A 19,189-nucleotide genomic window follows, 5' to 3' on the forward strand; every position below is an offset into this window, starting at 1 on the left:
GACATAAGGCCTCTTCTGTTTGTCACTTTGGAGTGCCCAGAACCGCACCAAAGCAGCTCTGTATTTTATGGAGCAGTTCTGGGCTCCCCATGAACTGCTCAGGACTGCTCTGGACAGGCAGGTAAAAGGGACCAATGATTGCATGGTACGTGACTCTTAGTTTCACTGCCACTCACACCTTTTCTCCACAGGTACTTCGAGGCTTCTGACGCTGAAACTTAAGAAGCTGTCAGGCGAGGTGGTGGAACTGCTGTACCAGCAGGAGCAGTGCTCCCTGCCCCTGCAACAGTTCATCCCGACCTTCCATCGACACTTTGGGCGGCCGTGCTGGCTGGCGGACTACAGATGCACCCGGCTGGTGGACCTCCTGGCGGCCATCGGGCACTTTGTCGAGGTGAGCCACAGGAACAGTCTTTTTAGAGCGAAGCTGTTTATGTCTACCCCAGAAAGCTTTTTATGCCAGTGCGTGTGTGCTGCCACATCAACAAATGAAAAGGGAACACTCGTTCATTCTGGCTGGGGGTGTGTAGAGGGAAATAAATGGGGCGAAGAGCAAGCCCTCATTCACACAGCCATCACTTTCTCTATCATGGCAACGTCCCATCAAAAAACCGTGACGGAGATGTAAACGGAGTAGCGTTCGTACTGGAGCTCTCCGTCAGAGTACCCGCCGCGGTGGCTCAGTGGCTAAGGCGGTGCGCTGCTGAGCACGAGGTCGCGGGTTCGATTACCGGCTGCGGCGGCCGCTTCTCTGATGGAGGCGAAAAGCCAAAACGCCCGTGTGTACGAGATTTCGGCGCACATTAAAGATCCCCAGGTGGTCAAAATTAATCCGGAGCCCTTCACTACGGCGTGCCTCATCGCCTATGTTGCGTCGGCGCGTTAAACCCCACAATCAATCAATCAAATCAATCTCTGTCAGAGTACAGGGTCATCTGCCTAGGGATCAGTTTGGCCTAGAATTGAGCGTGCTTAATCTGAAAAGTAAAGAAAATGGCTTAGATTTTTACGTGTGCACACTTTTCACTAAATTTAGCCGTAGAAATATGCTTTCGGATTGGCTGGTTTACCACAGGCGTGGTCCTGTCGCGTTGACGGAACGGAAACGTAGAGCTCGGTTTCCCATCATCGTCGCACCATTTTCGGCGAGAAATCGCCAGAGAAACTGTCGCCCATGACGGAAGGCGGTGACGTGACGGTGACGTGACGGGGTGAAAAACGGCTGTGTGAATGAGGGCAAGAGCGCGGTCCATCACAGAAAGTGCCACTTTCATGAATCAATGTATGCACACTTTATGTTCTGCTGTGGAAGTGAAAGGGTGCCGCATCAAAAGCTTTTGCTAACCAATGCATTCCAATGTCCTTGTTTTTATGGATGACGTCATTCCAATGTCCTTGTTTTTATGGATGGCGCACGTCTTGTTTGAAGCAAGCAGACGATGTTGTGCGGGATCACGTGTGGCATAGTGCGTGGCCAGCTGTGACCTAGCAGGCTTTTTGATGATAAGTCGGGTCCACTCACTGTAATGCTTAGCAAGTGTAACGTTCTCCCAGCCTGACGTGTGTCAAGCCTGGTGTAACCTTAGCACGTTTACACATCTCCTGGACTGGTGTGAACGGTACTCTTGATTGCTTCTTCTTCAAGGTGGGAAAGCTTTCCAACTAGCCGTTTCTGCTGAAGGCGGTTTTGCTGGCGCCTGAACAATTTCCATTGAAGACGTTTTTAAAGGGGCCATGCAGACAAAACACAAGTTTGGTTCCTTCCGAAGATTGCCTCATTATATTAATCACACTGACACCACTTAAACTTCGCTCAAATAAGCTATGTAATTAGGAAAAAAAGGGAATGGCCATGCAACCCACTAGCGCATTTCACGCACTAGGACATATGATGTCATGTGCACAGCCAGGCAATGGGCTGAGGCTGGCAAGAGCAGGGCAATTTAGGCAGGGCTAATAAGCTTGCAGAAAGAGCTATTTTCGCTTATGTGTGATGCATATTCATTTTACACCAGTAAAAATGGTGGGTAAACAACTGAATTTAGGAAAGTAGACGTAAACATAGAAGTACCAGTGCATACTGCGGTTGGTACTGCATGCACTATGCTTGTTATAGCTGCACAGCAGTGCGGCACTTCGTGGTTGTCTCACGCGACACTGGCCGATTGGCATAAGCGACGTTGTCTTACTTGACCCTGTTTGTCGAACATACCGCATGTTTCACGAAATGATTACTACTTACCGTAACAAAAACAAGCCAGGTGTAAATGCGGTCAAAAACAAAGCCAAGGCGCAAGGCGGACAGCAATGCGGAGCAGTATGGTTGCGCCATCTAGGAGGAGTGACGGTAAACAAGACGTTCCCAGTCCGCTGCAGACTAAACGTCGTACTGATGTTCGCTTTAAGACCTGCCCATGTTACGTCATTGCAAATGTCACAAAGCACAAAATTTGGCGGTAGAATCGGAATTTTAACTTAAATTGATTAATTTTTCAGTGAATAAGACATCGTTTGCTGCCGTACAAGCGGCGGGGGCACTATAAAGCACCACATCTTTAGAATAAAACAAACTTGTAGTTTGTCTGCGTGGCCCCTTGAAGGCGAAAGCCATAATGCAAGAAAACTGACGTTGTTGCCCAGAATGGAAAATAATTGGTGCTGTAAAGAGTAGATAAAAAGCACATTTTGCTTCATATGGGAATTGATTGCTCCTTGCAAAGGTCGACAAAAGACAATAGTCGACTGGCGCCCCTGCCAAGTAAACGCCTCCCTTCTCCTTCCCACTCACCTCTCATGCTGCTCTTCTTTCATCTCATTACAGTGGCTAGAATAGGAAAGTGTGGTTAGCGGCATGCAGCGCCTGCGAGGTGCTTTGAAGCCGCCGATAGGGCTAGGGCGTGCACGATCGTTTACACGTCGCCTGCTCAGGTGGGCGCGGGTCGTCTGCAATGCGATTGCCGCTTTGACCAGAGAGAAGCACCGCTTGTTTCCTGTGCCGTGGCAAGTTTAAAGGTGCATTAGTGCCCCAAAAGCAGAGCCACAGTTTTGTGCCGGGCCGCTCTACGGTGTACAGGTCCTGCAAAAACAAACTTTTGGCGTTCCGAAGGACACGGGTCTGTATTGGCGCTGTGGCAACGACTCAAGGAAAACACCGCTGTGTGCGAGCTACACTTCGGCGAACGGTAAATCTCCCGGCACATTGAACATACCGCGAACGGAGAAGTTGTCCCAATCTACAGGGGCAGTTGCTCCCGGAAGCTGTGTCCACGCAATTTCTCAATCTTCCGAAGTACCAGCCAAAACAACTTCCCGAGCAGGAAGTGTCAAGCGAGAAGTGCGCCTGCGGCCCCACCCAGCTATAATAACACTAAGGATGGTGACTCCCCTGTGAGTGCAGCGTTTGAAGAACCCCCATGCTCTTTTTCTGTCAAGAACTTGACCCTATACCTTCGGCAACATTGGGGGAAGCCACACGCTGTTTCCCCCTTCACAGTGGCTTACAGCGTGTGTCGCCTTCCAGACATTGGAAGCATTTACGAAGCATGTGACATACTGAAGAGGTCTGCCACTCTCCCCATCCATGACTATCAAATTTGTTTTGGTCCTCTAGCTGCACTTTTATACGAAGGCATTGAAAAAGGAGAAGGCATGCCTTTTCGTGGAAGGAAGAAGCACTTATAAAGCTCAATTGCATCACGTCACAGCACAATCTAAGGTCGAAAACACTTTTCCGAGGACAATTTGAGAAGAAATGCTTGAATTTGTTCACACACACCAAAAAAACTAGTAGCGAAAGGCAAGGCCCGTTGAGCAAATTTAAGTTGATGGCAATTCGAGCGTTTGTAATTTTTAACGAATCATGAGAAATTCGCCAAAACTGAGCAGGTTTTGTTTGTTTGTAACAAGCACGTCGAAAATGAAATGCGTGTTTACCAGTTACCAGTCCACAATTCTCTGACTTGCATTTCGTAAGTGTCAGAGCCAGCCGGCTATATTCGGCTGTCAAAGCATGCCCAGTCAGGTGTAAACTTCGATTGTAGTTATTTAAAAACTACGACATTCATTGTATCTCAATTTGCGCGAGCCCGTAGAATAGCTGTCAAAGAAGCTTTCTCAATATGGTGCTGCGCGCGAATACATTCGTACTCCATATTTCGTCGCAGTGAACGTGTACGCGTGCGACAGCGCCACCTGGAATTTCCTCCAACAGCGTCACGCGGGAGTGGACCCAGTCATCACACTTTCCTATTCTAGCCACTGTAGTCTCGTTCCTCCCAAGGTAAACACACTAAAGGTGTGCTCAAGTCAATTTAAATTTACCACGTTCCACTGCTCCAGGCCTGGTGCCTGGATGCCAGCGCTGCCGTATGGTGGAGACGCGCGTGATTCGGGGTACCCTACTACAATGTTTATTGAACCACATTTTCGTGCTCCACGTGCATTCCACAGAACGTGTAACCTGTCTAGTGGAACCTTTCGTTACTGTTGCCGTTTGGTTTATTAAAATTCCGCCTGTTGCTATAGTCAGAGTTACTTGATGAAACTTCCCATAGGCCCCATGCATCAAAAAGTGGCCCCACGATTGGTCCAGTGTTTTGGATCTTGTTTTACTGAGGCGCCATCTGTTGGTGACAAAATAAACTATACACCGTGGTTCGCCGCTCGACGAGCTGGCCGAAAAATGGTATTTGGGTGCTTACGTGATTTTTTTGTGCCGAAGAAGCCCAAGGTGTTCAATCACACAAGTGTTTTATATGCATTTGGACCAAGAGAAGTAAAAAGTTGCGTATGTGTGTTCAACAAGATGCATTGTTGCCTGTGCAGTGGCGTCTGCTGCGCGTCAGCTGTGGTCTTCCGGCGGCAAAAAAAGTTAAAAATTCGCTTCGAAGGCTTTATGCAAGCGTGAAAGAATTATTTAAAGCCACTTAATCAGCTGCTGGATTAGTTTTGGCATACAGTGTGATGTAGGCCGAGCGATAACTGCAAATTTAGTGCTTCAGGTAGGACCTATGTCGTGCTGGTGTTCGCACCATAGCACAAGCGCCAACCCGTTGCAGATGCAGAAACATTCTCCACAAAAAACCGCAGTTAGGAAAGCAATGAATAACTTCGGGAAGTACAAAAATAAAGAAATTACGCACATTTAAAACAAAATTTAAGGTTAAATTGTCAGTTTGAATATTTAGTTTGTTTTTTGGATAGTGCGTGCGGTGGCCGCAGTGGCGCAATTGTACGCACAATCCAAAGGAGGGGGGGTGCAGGTGCGGGCCATTTTTTGAGGTGGAGTTTCGCAACTGCCTACATTGAAGAGCTCTGGCTATAGTGGCATGGGCAACAGCAGGCGACGATTTTCTGCAGTTGTAGTATTTCATTTGCTATTGCAAAAAACAAGCATCCGTGAATTTTTTAATAAAGTAACACTGCAAATATCCTTTGTGTGTTGATTTTCTGCCTTATATTTGCATAATGTTTTGTTCTTGTGCAACAATGTTGGCAAATATGAAGGTTGCCACCGGACCTAGGCGTTTAGATTTGGCTGTGGGTATGTAAGGCTATTGCGCAGATTCAGTTTCACTTTGGCCGGGTGGCTGAATCGAGTCACCGACAGACAGAAAGACAGACAGCAAAATTTCTGCGTTTATGTAGCCCAAGAAGGACTGTTGTCTTTAAAACACATTTCCCTTCATATGGGAATTGATTGTTTGAGTGACAAAGCGGGGTTTGAGTTACTACCTCAATACTCCCCTTTCAACGAGACCACTCGACAACAAACGTTTATTGCTTCAAAAATGCCCTGCCCATCTAAGCGTGCGCGTGTGAGCAGGCAGTCATGTCTGCTTTTTTTGTGGCACCAGACTGAAAATAGACCCCTCCACGTTGCGGAGGAAAGGAGAAGACTCCCCGGCTTGTGATATATCGAAGGCCGCTGAAGAGAACTCCGCGAGCCGCCCACCTCTCCAGGAGGGAGAGAGCGCGCAGCTTTCGTCGCGTTGTCTACGGTCGAGTTGAGAGGGAATGATTATGTATGACTTCACATCGTGCGTAGTTTCGGTGATAGTGAATGGATTTTTATAATTCTTGTGGGGGAGATTGCTGGGACAATGGACTTTACCCCCAAATACATCCCGAGTAGTCGATGGTCAGTGCTGCGGGGTCCTTTTAAGGAAAACAGTTGAAGCAGTGGCGACTCCACATGGCGACGACTCTACGACGTGACAGGATCTTGTTTGTGTGATCGGTGGCTGCCGACAAAGCCGCCACCAGACGTGCGTCGCCGCGACGCACGCAAACGACACGGGCGCCCTGTACGTGGACACCGCCCGGTACCCCGACAGACCCGACGCCTACGTCGCGGTGGCGGTCCGCGCCACCACGGGTGAAGTGTACAGCGCCTGCAGCGTCCGCGCCCCGTCCGCCCGCCAGGCGGAGGAGACGGCGATCGCGGTGGCGCTGACGGACCCGCGATGCACCACGGTGATCAGTGACTCGCTCTCGGCCATCGCGAACTGCGCCAAGAACAACGTGTGTGAAAGTGCAGTGCCTGTTGTGAGGTGTCGTGCAATGATCAGTGAAGCGGTGCCGGCCACCCACCTCCGGTGGTTTCCGGCGCACACGGAGATCAGAGATGTGGGCGGTGGTCTCCCCAACCGCAACGAGACGGCGGACGCCGCCGCGTGAGGACTGACCAACCGCGCGGCAGCGGCGACGGCGAGCCCGGCCGGCAGCCACCGAGCTGCCGGCGGGGCCCCCCCTCCCCCTCCGAGCTCCGCGGCGGAAGACCACCGAGAAGACGACGACAAGGACGACGGGTGGGACCCGGAGCCCCTCCTCACGTACGGGGAGGTGCTGGAGTGGTACCGGCTCGGCCGCCGCACCGCGCCACCGCCCCACCTGGGACTCACGTGTTCGCAGGCAGTGCTGTTATGCCAGTTACAGACACTATCGGTAATCACGCCGGCACTCGCACGCCACGTGTGCCCGAACGTCTGCGCCAGTGATGTGTGCAGTGTATGTGAGCGCAAACGCGCAACTTTGGCCCACATCCTGTGGGACTGTGCAGTGCATCCTGTAGAAGCAGCCGACCTCTACGGCCGGTTGCCGGACACCATCGTCAGTGCCGCGAACTCACCGGACCTGACATCACAAACCTTCACTGTCCAGCAGCTCGAGGCTGCTCTTGCCAGGCACAAGCGGAGAGAGGCGCCGACGGGGGGGAAAGGGACGAGTTCCTGAATACCTTTCGCGTGCCGCTCTCGCCGACGCCGGCGGGGCCTAGTCCCGAGGGCGACGTAAACGCGTTGTGGGGGAGGGAGCGGCTCTGCGTAGCCCGGACCTCCCCTCTGCTGGCATTGAATAAAGTCTTTCTCTCTCTCTCTCTCTCTCTCTCCAGATGCATGACTGGTTGGTTGTTGTGGAGCCTCTAGTTTGATGCGATCACATCACTCGAACGCTAACATGCAGTTAACGCACTGATAACTCTGTTCTTAGTGCTGGCCTCTACTGCGTCCCTCCTGCCCTACTGTGTCACTGTAGCATGAAATTTACCGTATCCTCAATGTGTCGTGCATTTTCTTTTTCAGTTAAGAAGCATCCTTTGTGGCTGCAATGCAGCTGAGTGAGTTCCCAAAGACCAGTTCTTTCAAATTGAACACAGTTGTATTTTGTCTTCATGGCCCCTTTAAGTGCCGGAGGAATTTTAATAGCAGAGCTGTTGAAGCTTTTAGTTCCATTGTACAGTCGTGTCCACTTATAACGATACCGTTTATAACAATATATCGGACATAAGGATGAACAGCAATGGCACCGTCAACTTTTCTATTCTTTCTATGGTAAAATAAACTGCTTATTACAAAGCTCCAGTGCCACGATATCGGATATAACGATTGAATCCGGTGATATTGTGCACCAAATGTGCAACAGTGACGACTCTAATGACGCGGTTGCGCAGCCTACTCGGGTAGTGTCTTTGTAGGAGGCCCAATGTGTGACACAGTCCCTTGGAGACTTTGTTTCTGCCAAGGACATTTACCTCAGCTACGTGAAGCACCTATAGATGCTCTTGGAAAGGATTTGCGCTAGCTTCACACGCAGCAAACAAAGGTGACCGACTGTGGCTTCTTTTCTGCAAATTAGTAGTAGTACAAACTTGCTGGCATGCGAATAAAGTGTTTTAAGCTCTGTTCCGGCTTTTTATTTCGCAACCCGCCTATAACAATTATCGGTTATAACGTTGTTATAAGTGGACTAGACTGTACAGTGTTACCAGAAAAAAATAGTACCAAGAAATAAGACCGAGCGCACGTGAACGTGTACCTCCGGACGAGTGCCTAGTGTTGGCCAGTTCGACCTTCGAGAAAACTGCCCTGCATTTGTGGTGTGATCTCCTGCATACTGCTTGCTCTCCTTGCCAGTTTATGTGCATTCGCACCTGGAGTAAGGAGCACAGACGCCAAGTTCGCGAAGCCGGTTGCCTCGGCTTCTGGCGCATGCTAACGCGGTCCACTTTGGGAGAAGCCTGCGGTCAAAACGATCCGGGCAGGCTGCCAGTCACGGAGAACTGTCAGCGGCAAGTTCGGAAAACCACGTGAGGAGCAACAGCTGGGTCTCCTACGAAGGGAGAGGGGCCGCCAGCTGCACTGTTTTTCCAGCTGCGCCACTCGTTTTCTTCTGTGCATCTTTGATTCATTGGCAGTAAGTGCCATGTGGAGTCTCGCCTTGTCTCTTCGTCTCATTCGTTCTCCCAGATCCTGGGCCAGGGTTCGACGCGGGTGGTGACCCTGACGCACGAAGTTCAGCTGGAGCGCTTTGTGGTGGATGTCAAGGCAGTGCTGGAGGACCCCGGCAGCCCGCAGGCTCTGCTGCTGTCCAGCCTGCCCCAGCGCTACCAGGACGTCCACCGGAGGCCCCTCCGGGTGGCCGACTACGGCGTCTGCTGCCTGGACGACCTGCTCCACACCCTGCCCAGGTCCATGGTGCTGGTGGGTAGTCCGCCTGCCAGGGGCCTTTCCTGTTCGCAACCGCCCACGTCCTGGCTGCGTGATCCCAAAAGCTCCCTCAGCATTCTTCCTGCTGCCTGAACTGCTCCGAAAGGCTCAGGCTTGCTTCCACCCCTGCTTTGTACAGCAGTGTGAAACGACGGTAGTCGTGAGAGGCATTGTTGTGTGTTGCACGTGCAACTAATGGGAGTGTTTTAGGTGCGGACTACCTTAGGACCGCACAAAGTCCGTCCGCGTCCGTGCACATAGCATTTACAATCGCAAAAAATCACACGGGCACCGGCAGGATTCGAGCCTGTGTCTGGTAGACCAAACGGAGTTAGTCTCAGTCTTCTTACCCATTCGGCTACGGCCGTGAGTTAGTACCCGAGTCAAACGGCTTACTCCCTTGCCTGTAACGGTGCGGAGTACCTTAGGACCTCCCGATGTCCGTCCGCGTCCATCCGCACGCATACCACCATCAAGCGAAAATCGAGCAAAATTCGATTTGAGCCGTGAGTCGCAGTTTCATTTAGGGAATAATGAAGGTGCAACTCATGGCTCAAATGGAATGACGGTCGGTGCGAGACTTGGATGCCATTTCGAGTCCCCGTACTCCGCACCCTCGCCATCATCCACGGAGGGGAGATGCTGCCATTTTTGCATGTTTTTAGTAACTGTTTGTTTCTGGTTGACCTTGATACGACCTCATTTGCACTGCCTAGATGTGAATTAGGCAGCAGTTGTCCGCCAATGTTCAATGACTTCCAGTTTCCTGAACTTGAAAAACAGATCATGTGGTGGCAGTCATCAATGGTGGTAGTAAAACTGGTTATGAAACCTTGTTTTTCTGGCAGGTGGAGCAAAGGGCCGAAAACAACTTGCTCATGCTTCCTGAAAGAGGTGAGTGCATTGAAAACATGTAGAATTAACTACCGTAATTACCCGATTCTAACGCGCACCTTTTTTCCGGAAAAATAGGTCGAAAAATCGCATGCGCGTTAGAATCGGATGCGAAACCGAAACTGCCAAAACAACGGAAATTTCGTCTCGCCCATCGCCATCTCAAGATGGCGCGAAAGCTTTTAGCAACAATTTTTCGGACGCAGGAAGCATAGGCGCCTAGGCTTTTCTATCGGTGTTCACACAAATCGTCAAATCGTTCCACTTGCACACTTGATAACAGCAATGGCAGCAGCGGCTCTCACGCGTTCAAAACGAGTGGTCGGCTGTAGCGTGCGCCTCTGGAGAAGTTCACAGGATGGGCGTGCGAGGCATGGGCCACAATCCCATCGATCATGGTTGAACGTTCGTTATGAAGTGTGGCATCGCGAACGTGCTTGACGGCACCAAGGACGAGATGTTGTGGTCAGCGGAGAGCCACGAGGATGGAGATGGGTGAGATTACTTTGAGAAATAAATCGCCCGTTTATCTCGCATTCGTTTTTCTTGCTCAAAGCTCCTTGCACGTTACAATCGGAAGTGCAAGTTTTTTCGTTTTTTTTTGCCAGGAAAACAGGGTGCGCGTTAGAATCGGGTAATTACGGTAATGTCAGCGTGGCACTGTTTTCGTAGCCCTTTTACATATCAGTGCACATTATGTCCCTCGCAGCTAAAGGGCCCTTTGATGGCATGTGTGCGTCAAAGTTAATTGTGCTCATTCATAGGATGAAGAATGTGGTGTGTGCACTGGGGTCACACGTTGCACATGAGGATATTTTAAGAAATAAAAGGTTATTTCGTGCATCTGTTGCTGGGGGCAAGAAAATTGCACGTTGACCTCACAACTGGAAAGGGGCCGAGTGGGGGCATGTGTCGGAATGAAGTGCAGAGCCGTTTTGAAAAACACGCACTCGGTAGCTGGGAAGACATTGAAAAATTTAGTGTAAGCTAAAATGGTCGCCCCGGCTATGGGGGCCTTGAGGGGCCCCCACTCCCCATAGTGTCATTGCCAGAGTTGCCTCCGCCTTACCACTTAAAATTTTATTGTGGCAAAAAGCTTACTGCATCGTTGTTGTTGCGGATGTGCACGGCTTGTATTTATACTTTCCATTTATTTTTCACCATAGCGGGACAAGCACGCTGAAATCACCAGCGGTGTTTGTGTCATCCGTATTTTTTGTCTAATTTTTAACTTTTTACTGTGAATGCCATGTGCACACAAAATGCATTAAAATATGCACACAGGAATAACTTTATTATATTTTTAAAGGTCGGCTCTGACGAGTGAGGAGGGTGGACGTTTCTGCCAGCTTGTATAAAGGCTGATGTGGATGAACATGAAGCAATCTGGCCGGAAAGAGGATCCACTCAAACACGATAATTGGCTGTTATGATTATCGTTCTATCTGTTTCGTCGGTTTCCCCATCTTGTTGCTCTTGTTTTTCGGGTGGGTTCAGGTCCGACGGAAGAAAAGGCCAGGCGTCGCCGCGAGCTGTCCTCCGAGCTGGTGCAGATTTTAAGCGAGAAGGGTGAGCTGCTGCTGACCGAGCTGAGGAGGGCCTACAAGCGGAAGTACGGGCGGAAGATGAGGATAAAGTATTACGGGCCCTTCCAGAATCAGCTCGCCCTGCTGGAGTCCATCCCGGATGTGGTCGAGGTTTGTCGAAGCAGCCCTGCTCTTTCTAAAACTGGCGCCGACTAGCTAGCATTCCGAGCAATGCTTGGCGCATCTTTTTGTTTCCAGCATGCTGGAACCATAAAGTTTCTCACCAATACAGTGTAGACCGCTTACAACGCATGTTGCTGGAGTCGCTGGAGCTAATCCAACCACATCGCGACACACCTTTCAAGCGTTCTTTGCTTGTCATCACTTAAACGAAAGCCACTTCAAAACAAAGGCACGGTCATTATTATTAAGTTTCTTTTCTTTTTTTTTTTTTTTTTTCATATTTGCTGCTGGTGCACGATCTTACAAACTGAGTGCTGCTTAAACTTACCGTATTTACCCGATTCTAACGCGCCCCCGATTCTAACGCGCACCCATTTTCCTGGCAAAAAAAAACGAAAAAACTTGAACCTCCGATTGTAACGTGCACGGGACTTTGTGATTTAGACAAACGAATGCGAGAGAAACGGGCGATTTATTTCCCGAAGTAATCTCACTCATCTCACTCCTCGTCGCTCTCCGCTGACCACAACATCTCGTCCTCGGTGCCTTCAAGCACGTTCGCGATGCCACACTTCTGAACGAACGTTCAACCATGGTCGATGGGATCGTGGCCCACGCCTCGCATGCCCATCCTGAGAGCTTCTCCAGAGGTGCGCGCTTCAGCCGACCGCTCGTTTTGAACGCGTAGAGAGCCGCTGCTGCCATTGCTGTTATCAAGCGTGCAAGTGTAACGATTTGACAATTTGTGTGAACGCCGATAAAAAGCCTAGGCTCCTAGGCTTGCTGCATCCGAAAAATCGTTGCTAAAAGCTTTGGGGCCATCTTGGGATGGCGATGGCGATGGGTGGGACGAAATTTCCGCAGTTCCGGCAGTTTCGGTTTTGTATCCGATTCTAACGCGCATGCGATTTTTCGGCCTATTTTTTCGGAAAAAAAGTGCGCGTTAGAATCGGGTAAATACGGTACTTTCTGTTTGTGTTTTGAGGCAGCACATCTGCTATTCTTAGCGTCTAGAACAGATGGCGCAGGGAGGGAAAACAAACGGGGCTTGTGCCGGCGAGGCAATGTGACGAGAACACAACCCAAATGTATTTTTTTGGCTTTTTTTTTCCCCTCTCCACCTTGTGTCCGCGATGCCAAAGGTGTTATCAGTACAGGCCGAATTTTTAGGCATTAAAAAACACGTTTTAGGCGCCAAAAGTAGCAGGCAAAACAGCGTTTTAGGCCTCCAACATCGTAAATATAGGCACGAAAAAGTTTTACTTTTTCAAACGAAGACTTGCGCGGCCTGTATCTACAACAGGAAAAGCAAGAATGTTAGTGCTTATGTTGTCACGAAGGTTCCAGCAGTTGAGCATAGGCGTTCAATTTTCCCATAACGCTAGAGGACTAATGGCGATGCACTGGCCTTATTCGACAATTGCTGTGCTCACATTCATGTTCAGTGGCCTCTGTTGCTTGTTCAAGCGTTGCATAGGGTGAAATGGGCGTGAAAAGGAATACTGGAGAGCTGGAAATGTGGATTAAAAAGAGCACTACTTTGTCATAATTTAATTTCGACGCTACAAAAACAAATAAATAATGGGGAAATCAGGCACTAATGTGTAGGTGAGCTGAGCTTCAGTGAGCGTGCCGTCATGTACCACGTAGAAGCATTTCATTTTTACTCAGCATGGCTCGGCAACAAACTTCAAAGTTACCTGTGGCTGCAAAAACCATAATTATTTTTCTTAAAAGACTAAGTGTATTTGATCAATATGAAAGTATAACTGCGAAAAGGCTTCTCCTCAGGAGTTTTTAAAAGCTTCAGGCAACCTGAACAAGAAAAAAAGTGTTGGCCGTCTTGTTGCCCTAATCACTAGCCACATGGAGCGATTTTGTGAGCGTAACGGGGAGAAATGTGACTAGTGATGAACTACTTTTCACGGTGGAGCAAATCGCTCATCACTTCGCCCATTTCTGGCTCGCCAGAAAACATACCGTATTTTCGCGCGAATAACTCGCCGCTGCATATAATCCACACCCCCACTTTCAGCCTGCCGCTAAAGGAAAAAAATCCTCGCGTATTGCCCACACATTTGATACAGGAAATGCTGCACCAAAGCTACTGCTTCAGCAACGCATCACATACTATGTAGACAGAAAAAGTGCATATTTAGCAAGTAGAATACACTGAGTTCAAGGCAAAAGTCACATACGCTAATAAAATTCAGTTGTTAGAGTGCGTGCGTCTATGTTTTTTCTTCCTTGTCCTTACATGTTTTGCGCAATCGCTGCCATGGAAGACTTAGTGAGTGTTACTGTGTAGGAGCTTCACAGCACAATGGGCATTGCCGTGAAGCTGCACTAAAGGAAAAACCCTGCGTATTATCCGCGCCCCTATTTTGCCATTGAAATTTTCGCATGTTTGGTGTGGGTTATACGCGCAAAAATACGGTAGCTGGTCACCCGGAAATAGCCTGGCCGACTAGCCAATCGGAGAGCGGGAGCTGGGGAAGAGGCGCAACTTCTGGCTTAGGAAGAGAATGACAGGAAGTGACAGTCGGATTTTTGTTTCTCAGCTCTCTGCAGTTCTTTTATTTCCCTTTTTTTTTGTGATAAATGCACTCAAAAGAACTTTGCTGCCACATTTATTTTGCTAGCACTACTTCTAAAGAGGCAGCGTATTCTGTGTGCAGTGTGGCACACATAGGCATTGTGTTTCTTCATCGCTTGCATGTTCGCTTGCACCGTCGTGACGCTTGTAAAAATCGATCAATGTGGTTACTGCTTTGGTCATCAGCGATTACTAGGAGCCATGTTTCAAGCCAAGCCAAGTAAGAAAGGAATGTTTCCAGCTGCTATGGCGGCTTCCATGATGGCACACAAGTTCAACAACAGATTTCCATAGTACCGTAGTATGAAAGTCTATGGCTGGAACAGTGTGGTTTTGGCAAAGGTCTTTTTGAGTGTGCATGCGTTCATGTAGCATGTAACTGGCAACGAGATTGGGGGGGGGGTGGCACTGGGGCCTATGGTTTTTATTTTAATTCGACCCACTGCAGTTGCTGAGACATGCTAAAAAATGTGCTCAGGAGTTCGTCCAGCTATGTCTACATCTCTCTCCTTAAAGGGACCCTGCAACACTCTTTGAGCAGTGCAAGTAAACCTGCGCGACGTTTAGATTACACTGCCAGGAACACCTGAGCCAAATACTACACGTGCACGTGAAGTGGTGAGCGCGCCAATCGTTGTGAAAGACGCGGAAAAACAAACCGCGCTCTCTTCAGTTCTCCTCATTATGCACCCCTGGCATGGCCTAAGCGACGTCACCCCGATCGGCTGTCACTGGTCAACTTCGCGGCTAGATTCTCCCATTTCCGCCGTCGTCATCGCTGTGTACGAACCTCTTCTATGCCTGAACCTGTAGGCACAGTTTTGCCGTTTCTTTTGTGTTTTGAGTGCGCGCGGAGTTTGAGTGATGAGCTCAATACTTTCCTTTCAACGGGACCACTCGACTACAAACGTTTATTGCTTCAAAAACGCCCTACCAGCCCGAGCGCGCGCTTGCGAGCAGGCACCCATGCCTGCTTTTTTGTGGCACCAGACCGGAAATAGGCACCTCCACGTTGCAGAGAAAACGAGAAAACTCCCCGGCCTGTGATATATTGAAGGCCGCCAAAGAGAACGCCGCCAGCCTCCCCCCCCCCCGCCCCCCCCCCCCCTCCGGGAGAGAGCGCGCAGCTTTCGTCACGTTGTCTGCAGTCGAGTTGAGAGGGAACGATTATGCGCGATTTGTCATCGCGCGTAGTTTCACTGATAGTGAACAGATTTTTATCATTCTTGCGGGAGGAGATTGCTGAGACAATATACTTTACCCCAAAATACATTCCTAGCAGTCAATGGTAACTGTTGCAGGGTCCCTTTAATAATTACTGATTTTGTGGGAGACACGTTATTTTTTTCGGGCCCTTTTTTTTCGCACACTGTAGTTTGCTACTTTTTGCATATTCAGGGAATGTAGTTATAGACTAGTCAACAGTTCTCGCTTTTGTGAAGCGTCTACTGAAACAGCACAAGGCCCCTGAGAGCATTGGCAGTTCTCAGAAATGCCACGACCTTGTAACGACACTTCTGCACTGGGAAATGTTCATTACATAGGCGGATTTGCTGCTCAGTTTCCGAGTTTTATGGCATACACTTGCTACAACTCATGTAAATGTGCCTCGAAACACCCACCCGATATGCTTAGCCTCGCTATCGAGGCGCTTAGTTCCACCAAATGTATCCTATCCTCCTGCAGTGGCAATGCTTCCATTGTGCTTGTTGCTTTAAATGCGATGGTGTAACAGAATTGTACGTAGCATTTGTTCAGCTACTTTCTTTTTTCATTTGAGAGGAGACAATTTGCCTGTTCTTACGTCTGACCTGGTTTTGAGGTAGAACCGTTACTACCACAAAGCTGCACCAAATCAAGGCCCTCATTGCTCTAAGACTTGCAGCAAGCAGCTTGAGTGCAACGAGCAACTTTTTGATAACTCGGCCACTAAAGGGAAGGCTTGCTGACTTGTGCCTACTTGTCTCTTTTTACAGCAAAGCAGTGTATAGCTGCCCTCCAGCGGTGGTCAATGCCCATCCATATTCGCATCACATTGACTTGAAAAAATTTTCGTCTTTCATGTCGTGAATTCTCTGTAGCTCTCAATCTAATGTTGGAAAAATCATATAGAAAGTTTCGTATTATTTTTTCCGTAAATCATACGGAATTTGCCGAATGATTTTTTTACTTATAATTTTTTTCTGTACGGAAAAAAATCATATGGAAAAAATCTTGGAAAAAACTATACAGAAGTTGGCCGCTAAGATGACTCTACCACTTCCTCACGGAGTGGTAAGCAGAATAATTTTTTGATATTCTTCAGGTTTACATGTTCGAAAACTGCACTGTAGGCTACTAAGATTACTAAGCACAAGCGCTCGCGCTGTCCATGTCATTCGTTTGTATTCCTTAAAAAAGTGTGTCCTTGGTAACCTCAAGCGCAGTTTTCGAACTGCAAAACCAACTAGCCCAATTCCTTACCTTACTTCAGGTTTACACTAAGGGGAAGAGGCAGATGGTTCGGCTCGCTTCGGCCTGCCAGCCGACAAAGCGTGCGCCTCTCCTGGAGACACCGACAGTGGTGCCCTGCGCTGCTGGTCACCCAGAGCAACTGCCGCAAGAGGTGCGTCTCCTTTGCTAGCACAACACTCCTTCGAAAACGTGCTAATGCCAAAGGCTGAAGGAGGGAGGCGAAGAGGGGGAATGTCTTTAGGTTGTGTTTGAATGTGGCCTTGTGGATGGTGATATTCCGTTTCAAGGTAGGTTTAAGCTCAGCACTTCCAGTTAAATGTGTTGGTATGCCACGACCGACCTCTGAGCTGACCTAAAAGATACGCCCTTATTTAGAAAAACAACACCTAGAATACCCAAGAGGACATCGTACGAAAAAAAAGAAAAGGATGTTGGAGAAAAAAAATTCGCGCTGCTGGACCAATCACTCCAAAAACCGTGATTCTATCCATGAGATATTTGGGCTTAAAAGCGGAGTTCTTTTAGCAGTTGCCCAAAAGAATAGGAGGAGCATTCTAAGCAGAGCAGTACCGTATTTTCCGGTTTATGAGTCGTACCCCCCTCAAAAGGACAGTTTTTCAGAGAAAAAAAAACGTATATAAGTCGCACCGGTGTACAAGACGCATTTGTTTATTAGGTGAACTCATAGTGAATCAGATCGTCAAAAAGTGCAACGAAAGCACTTGGTTGTGGCGGCCGCCGCCTCTGAACGCATCCCCCGGTAAGGAGGGCTAGACACGTGCATATACCGTCCAAAGTGTAGACAGAACTAACTTCCCAAAAATGGTTGTTTGATACACAGATGGCATGTACCTACAGACGGCGTTCAGGCAAAACCACTGATCTCCACCAGAGTTGCTGGATGGCGCTTCGAGCTCTCCGGCGCACGGCCGCCGGAAGTTCGAGCGCTCGTCCCGGAAGTCGGGCCGTTCCAGCATAGCGCATGCTACGCATGGGCTGGTTTCGCACGCAGTCCACCAAAAATGCCTGCTTGTTGCGCCGTAAACTGCACAAGCAGACCAGAGAAGTCGTCTGGGAAGACGTTCTACTTGGAAGTATTACAATATTCTGAACGACGTGCGTGATACGCAGCGAAATGCAAATGTCATATCAGTGTCGTTTTTAAGCTGGGGCTCTTGTTACGCAGATTCCCTCGCTCTAAGCCGGATTTATACCGGCGTTGGGTGGCAAAGTTACACGGCGAAAGTAACCGCAGTTAAGTTTAACCGTGGTTACTAAACTTTAACCGCGGTTATCGCCAACTGCGGTTTTGGATGTTGCACGCAAAATTGCAAGTTTGGTAACCGCAGTCACTTATGAGCGCAACAAAAATAAATTACCACACTTTAAACTTCACGATAAAAAAAAAGAGAAGCAGTGTAGACAAAAAGAAATATCGTTAAAGCATTCGCCTCTGACACAAACGCAACGCACTCGTGCGCGGCGAGAAGAGGGGCTTCCCCAACAGCTCGCAACTGGCTTGGTTTGCTTAGGTCTGTTCGGTGTTCGGAACTTTCATCTTAGCATCGCGGTAGATATTTGACCACCGCTATCTCTACAACTGCGAATTACAATCCATAGCACAATTTTTCACCGCACTAACATCCATTTTCTCGAATGCGGAAGTTCTTTTCCGCGATCAGATTGATTTCGAAGAGCGGCGATGCGATAAGCTGTTGCTGCCGTGGTCTGGGACGGTTCGGGCCGCAAGCAGTGCCGTGCGGGCAGGCGTGCCGGCGTGTTTACAGGCACGGCCGACGCGCGCGCCGATCGTTTCCGTGTGCTGAAAACGCTTCAAGATTGCCTGCTATATCCATTTCTGGCGGACGACGCGCGGAATTTACAAGTTTAGCACGGCGTTTGTCGTAGTTGATCGGGCGGATCGGGAAACGAGCCGCTGCTGACAGGCAGTCGCGCTGATTACGAGAACGATGCAAAGAACGTAAGCGCGTCTTGGGGACAGCTTTTGGGCGCCCGCTATTTGAGAACCTTTGTCTCATCCGAACGCCAGGTGATTTTTTTTTTTTTTTTCGCCTCCGCTAATGCCCACCTGCGTCCGAACTGAATTGTGCGATTTTGAGCACGGCGGCTGCAGAAAGTGCGGTAAGTGTGACCGAACTGAGGTGCCAAGCTCAGTTTGCGCTAACCATGGTTAGCGACGTAACCGCAGTTTCGTCTGTCGTGTAACGCAGCAAACTGCGGTTTTGTCTAACCGCGGTTTGCTTAACCGTGGTTAACTGTGCCCGTGTAACTAGCTCTCCATCCCCAGGCAGCAGGCTCTGCAGTGACCACTTTACTGACAACTGTTTTGACAGAACGGGCGCACGAACTCGGCTACAGCCTGTCGCCGTGCCCACGTTGTTTTCTTTCTAGCATAAATCCCTAGCATAAATTTCTTGCATAAATCCCATTAGAGCTGCGTCGTCTCTCAAACCAAGACCCAAGTGACATTTTCGTTCTCCTTTGCAATTAAATTCTGCTTCATATTAACGTCGCATATTTCGGTATAGCAT

General features: G+C 49.1%; 1 protein-coding gene across 1 annotated transcript in view; it reads left to right on the forward strand.

The window, feature by feature from the left end:
- The first annotated feature begins 67 nt into the window (after positions 1–67).
- LOC144139777 (meiosis regulator and mRNA stability factor 1-like) overlaps positions 68–19,189 on the forward strand; it is a 34,268-nt gene continuing 15,146 nt past the window's right edge. Inside the window, exons 1-6 of the mRNA XM_077672037.1 lie at positions 68–121; positions 161–394; positions 8,745–8,978; positions 9,833–9,878; positions 11,376–11,575; positions 16,657–16,788. Coding sequence (XP_077528163.1) covers positions 68–121; positions 161–394; positions 8,745–8,978; positions 9,833–9,878; positions 11,376–11,575; positions 16,657–16,788 — 900 coding nt within the window. The remainder of the gene's footprint in view (positions 122–160; positions 395–8,744; positions 8,979–9,832; positions 9,879–11,375; positions 11,576–16,656; positions 16,789–19,189) is intronic.

This window comes from Haemaphysalis longicornis, unplaced genomic scaffold, assembly GCF_048455015.1.
Source record: "Haemaphysalis longicornis isolate Haplotype H1 unplaced genomic scaffold, Haemaphysalis longicornis Haplotype H1 scaffold_5, whole genome shotgun sequence".
In the NCBI taxonomy this organism is placed as follows: domain Eukaryota; kingdom Metazoa; phylum Arthropoda; class Arachnida; order Ixodida; family Ixodidae; genus Haemaphysalis; species Haemaphysalis longicornis.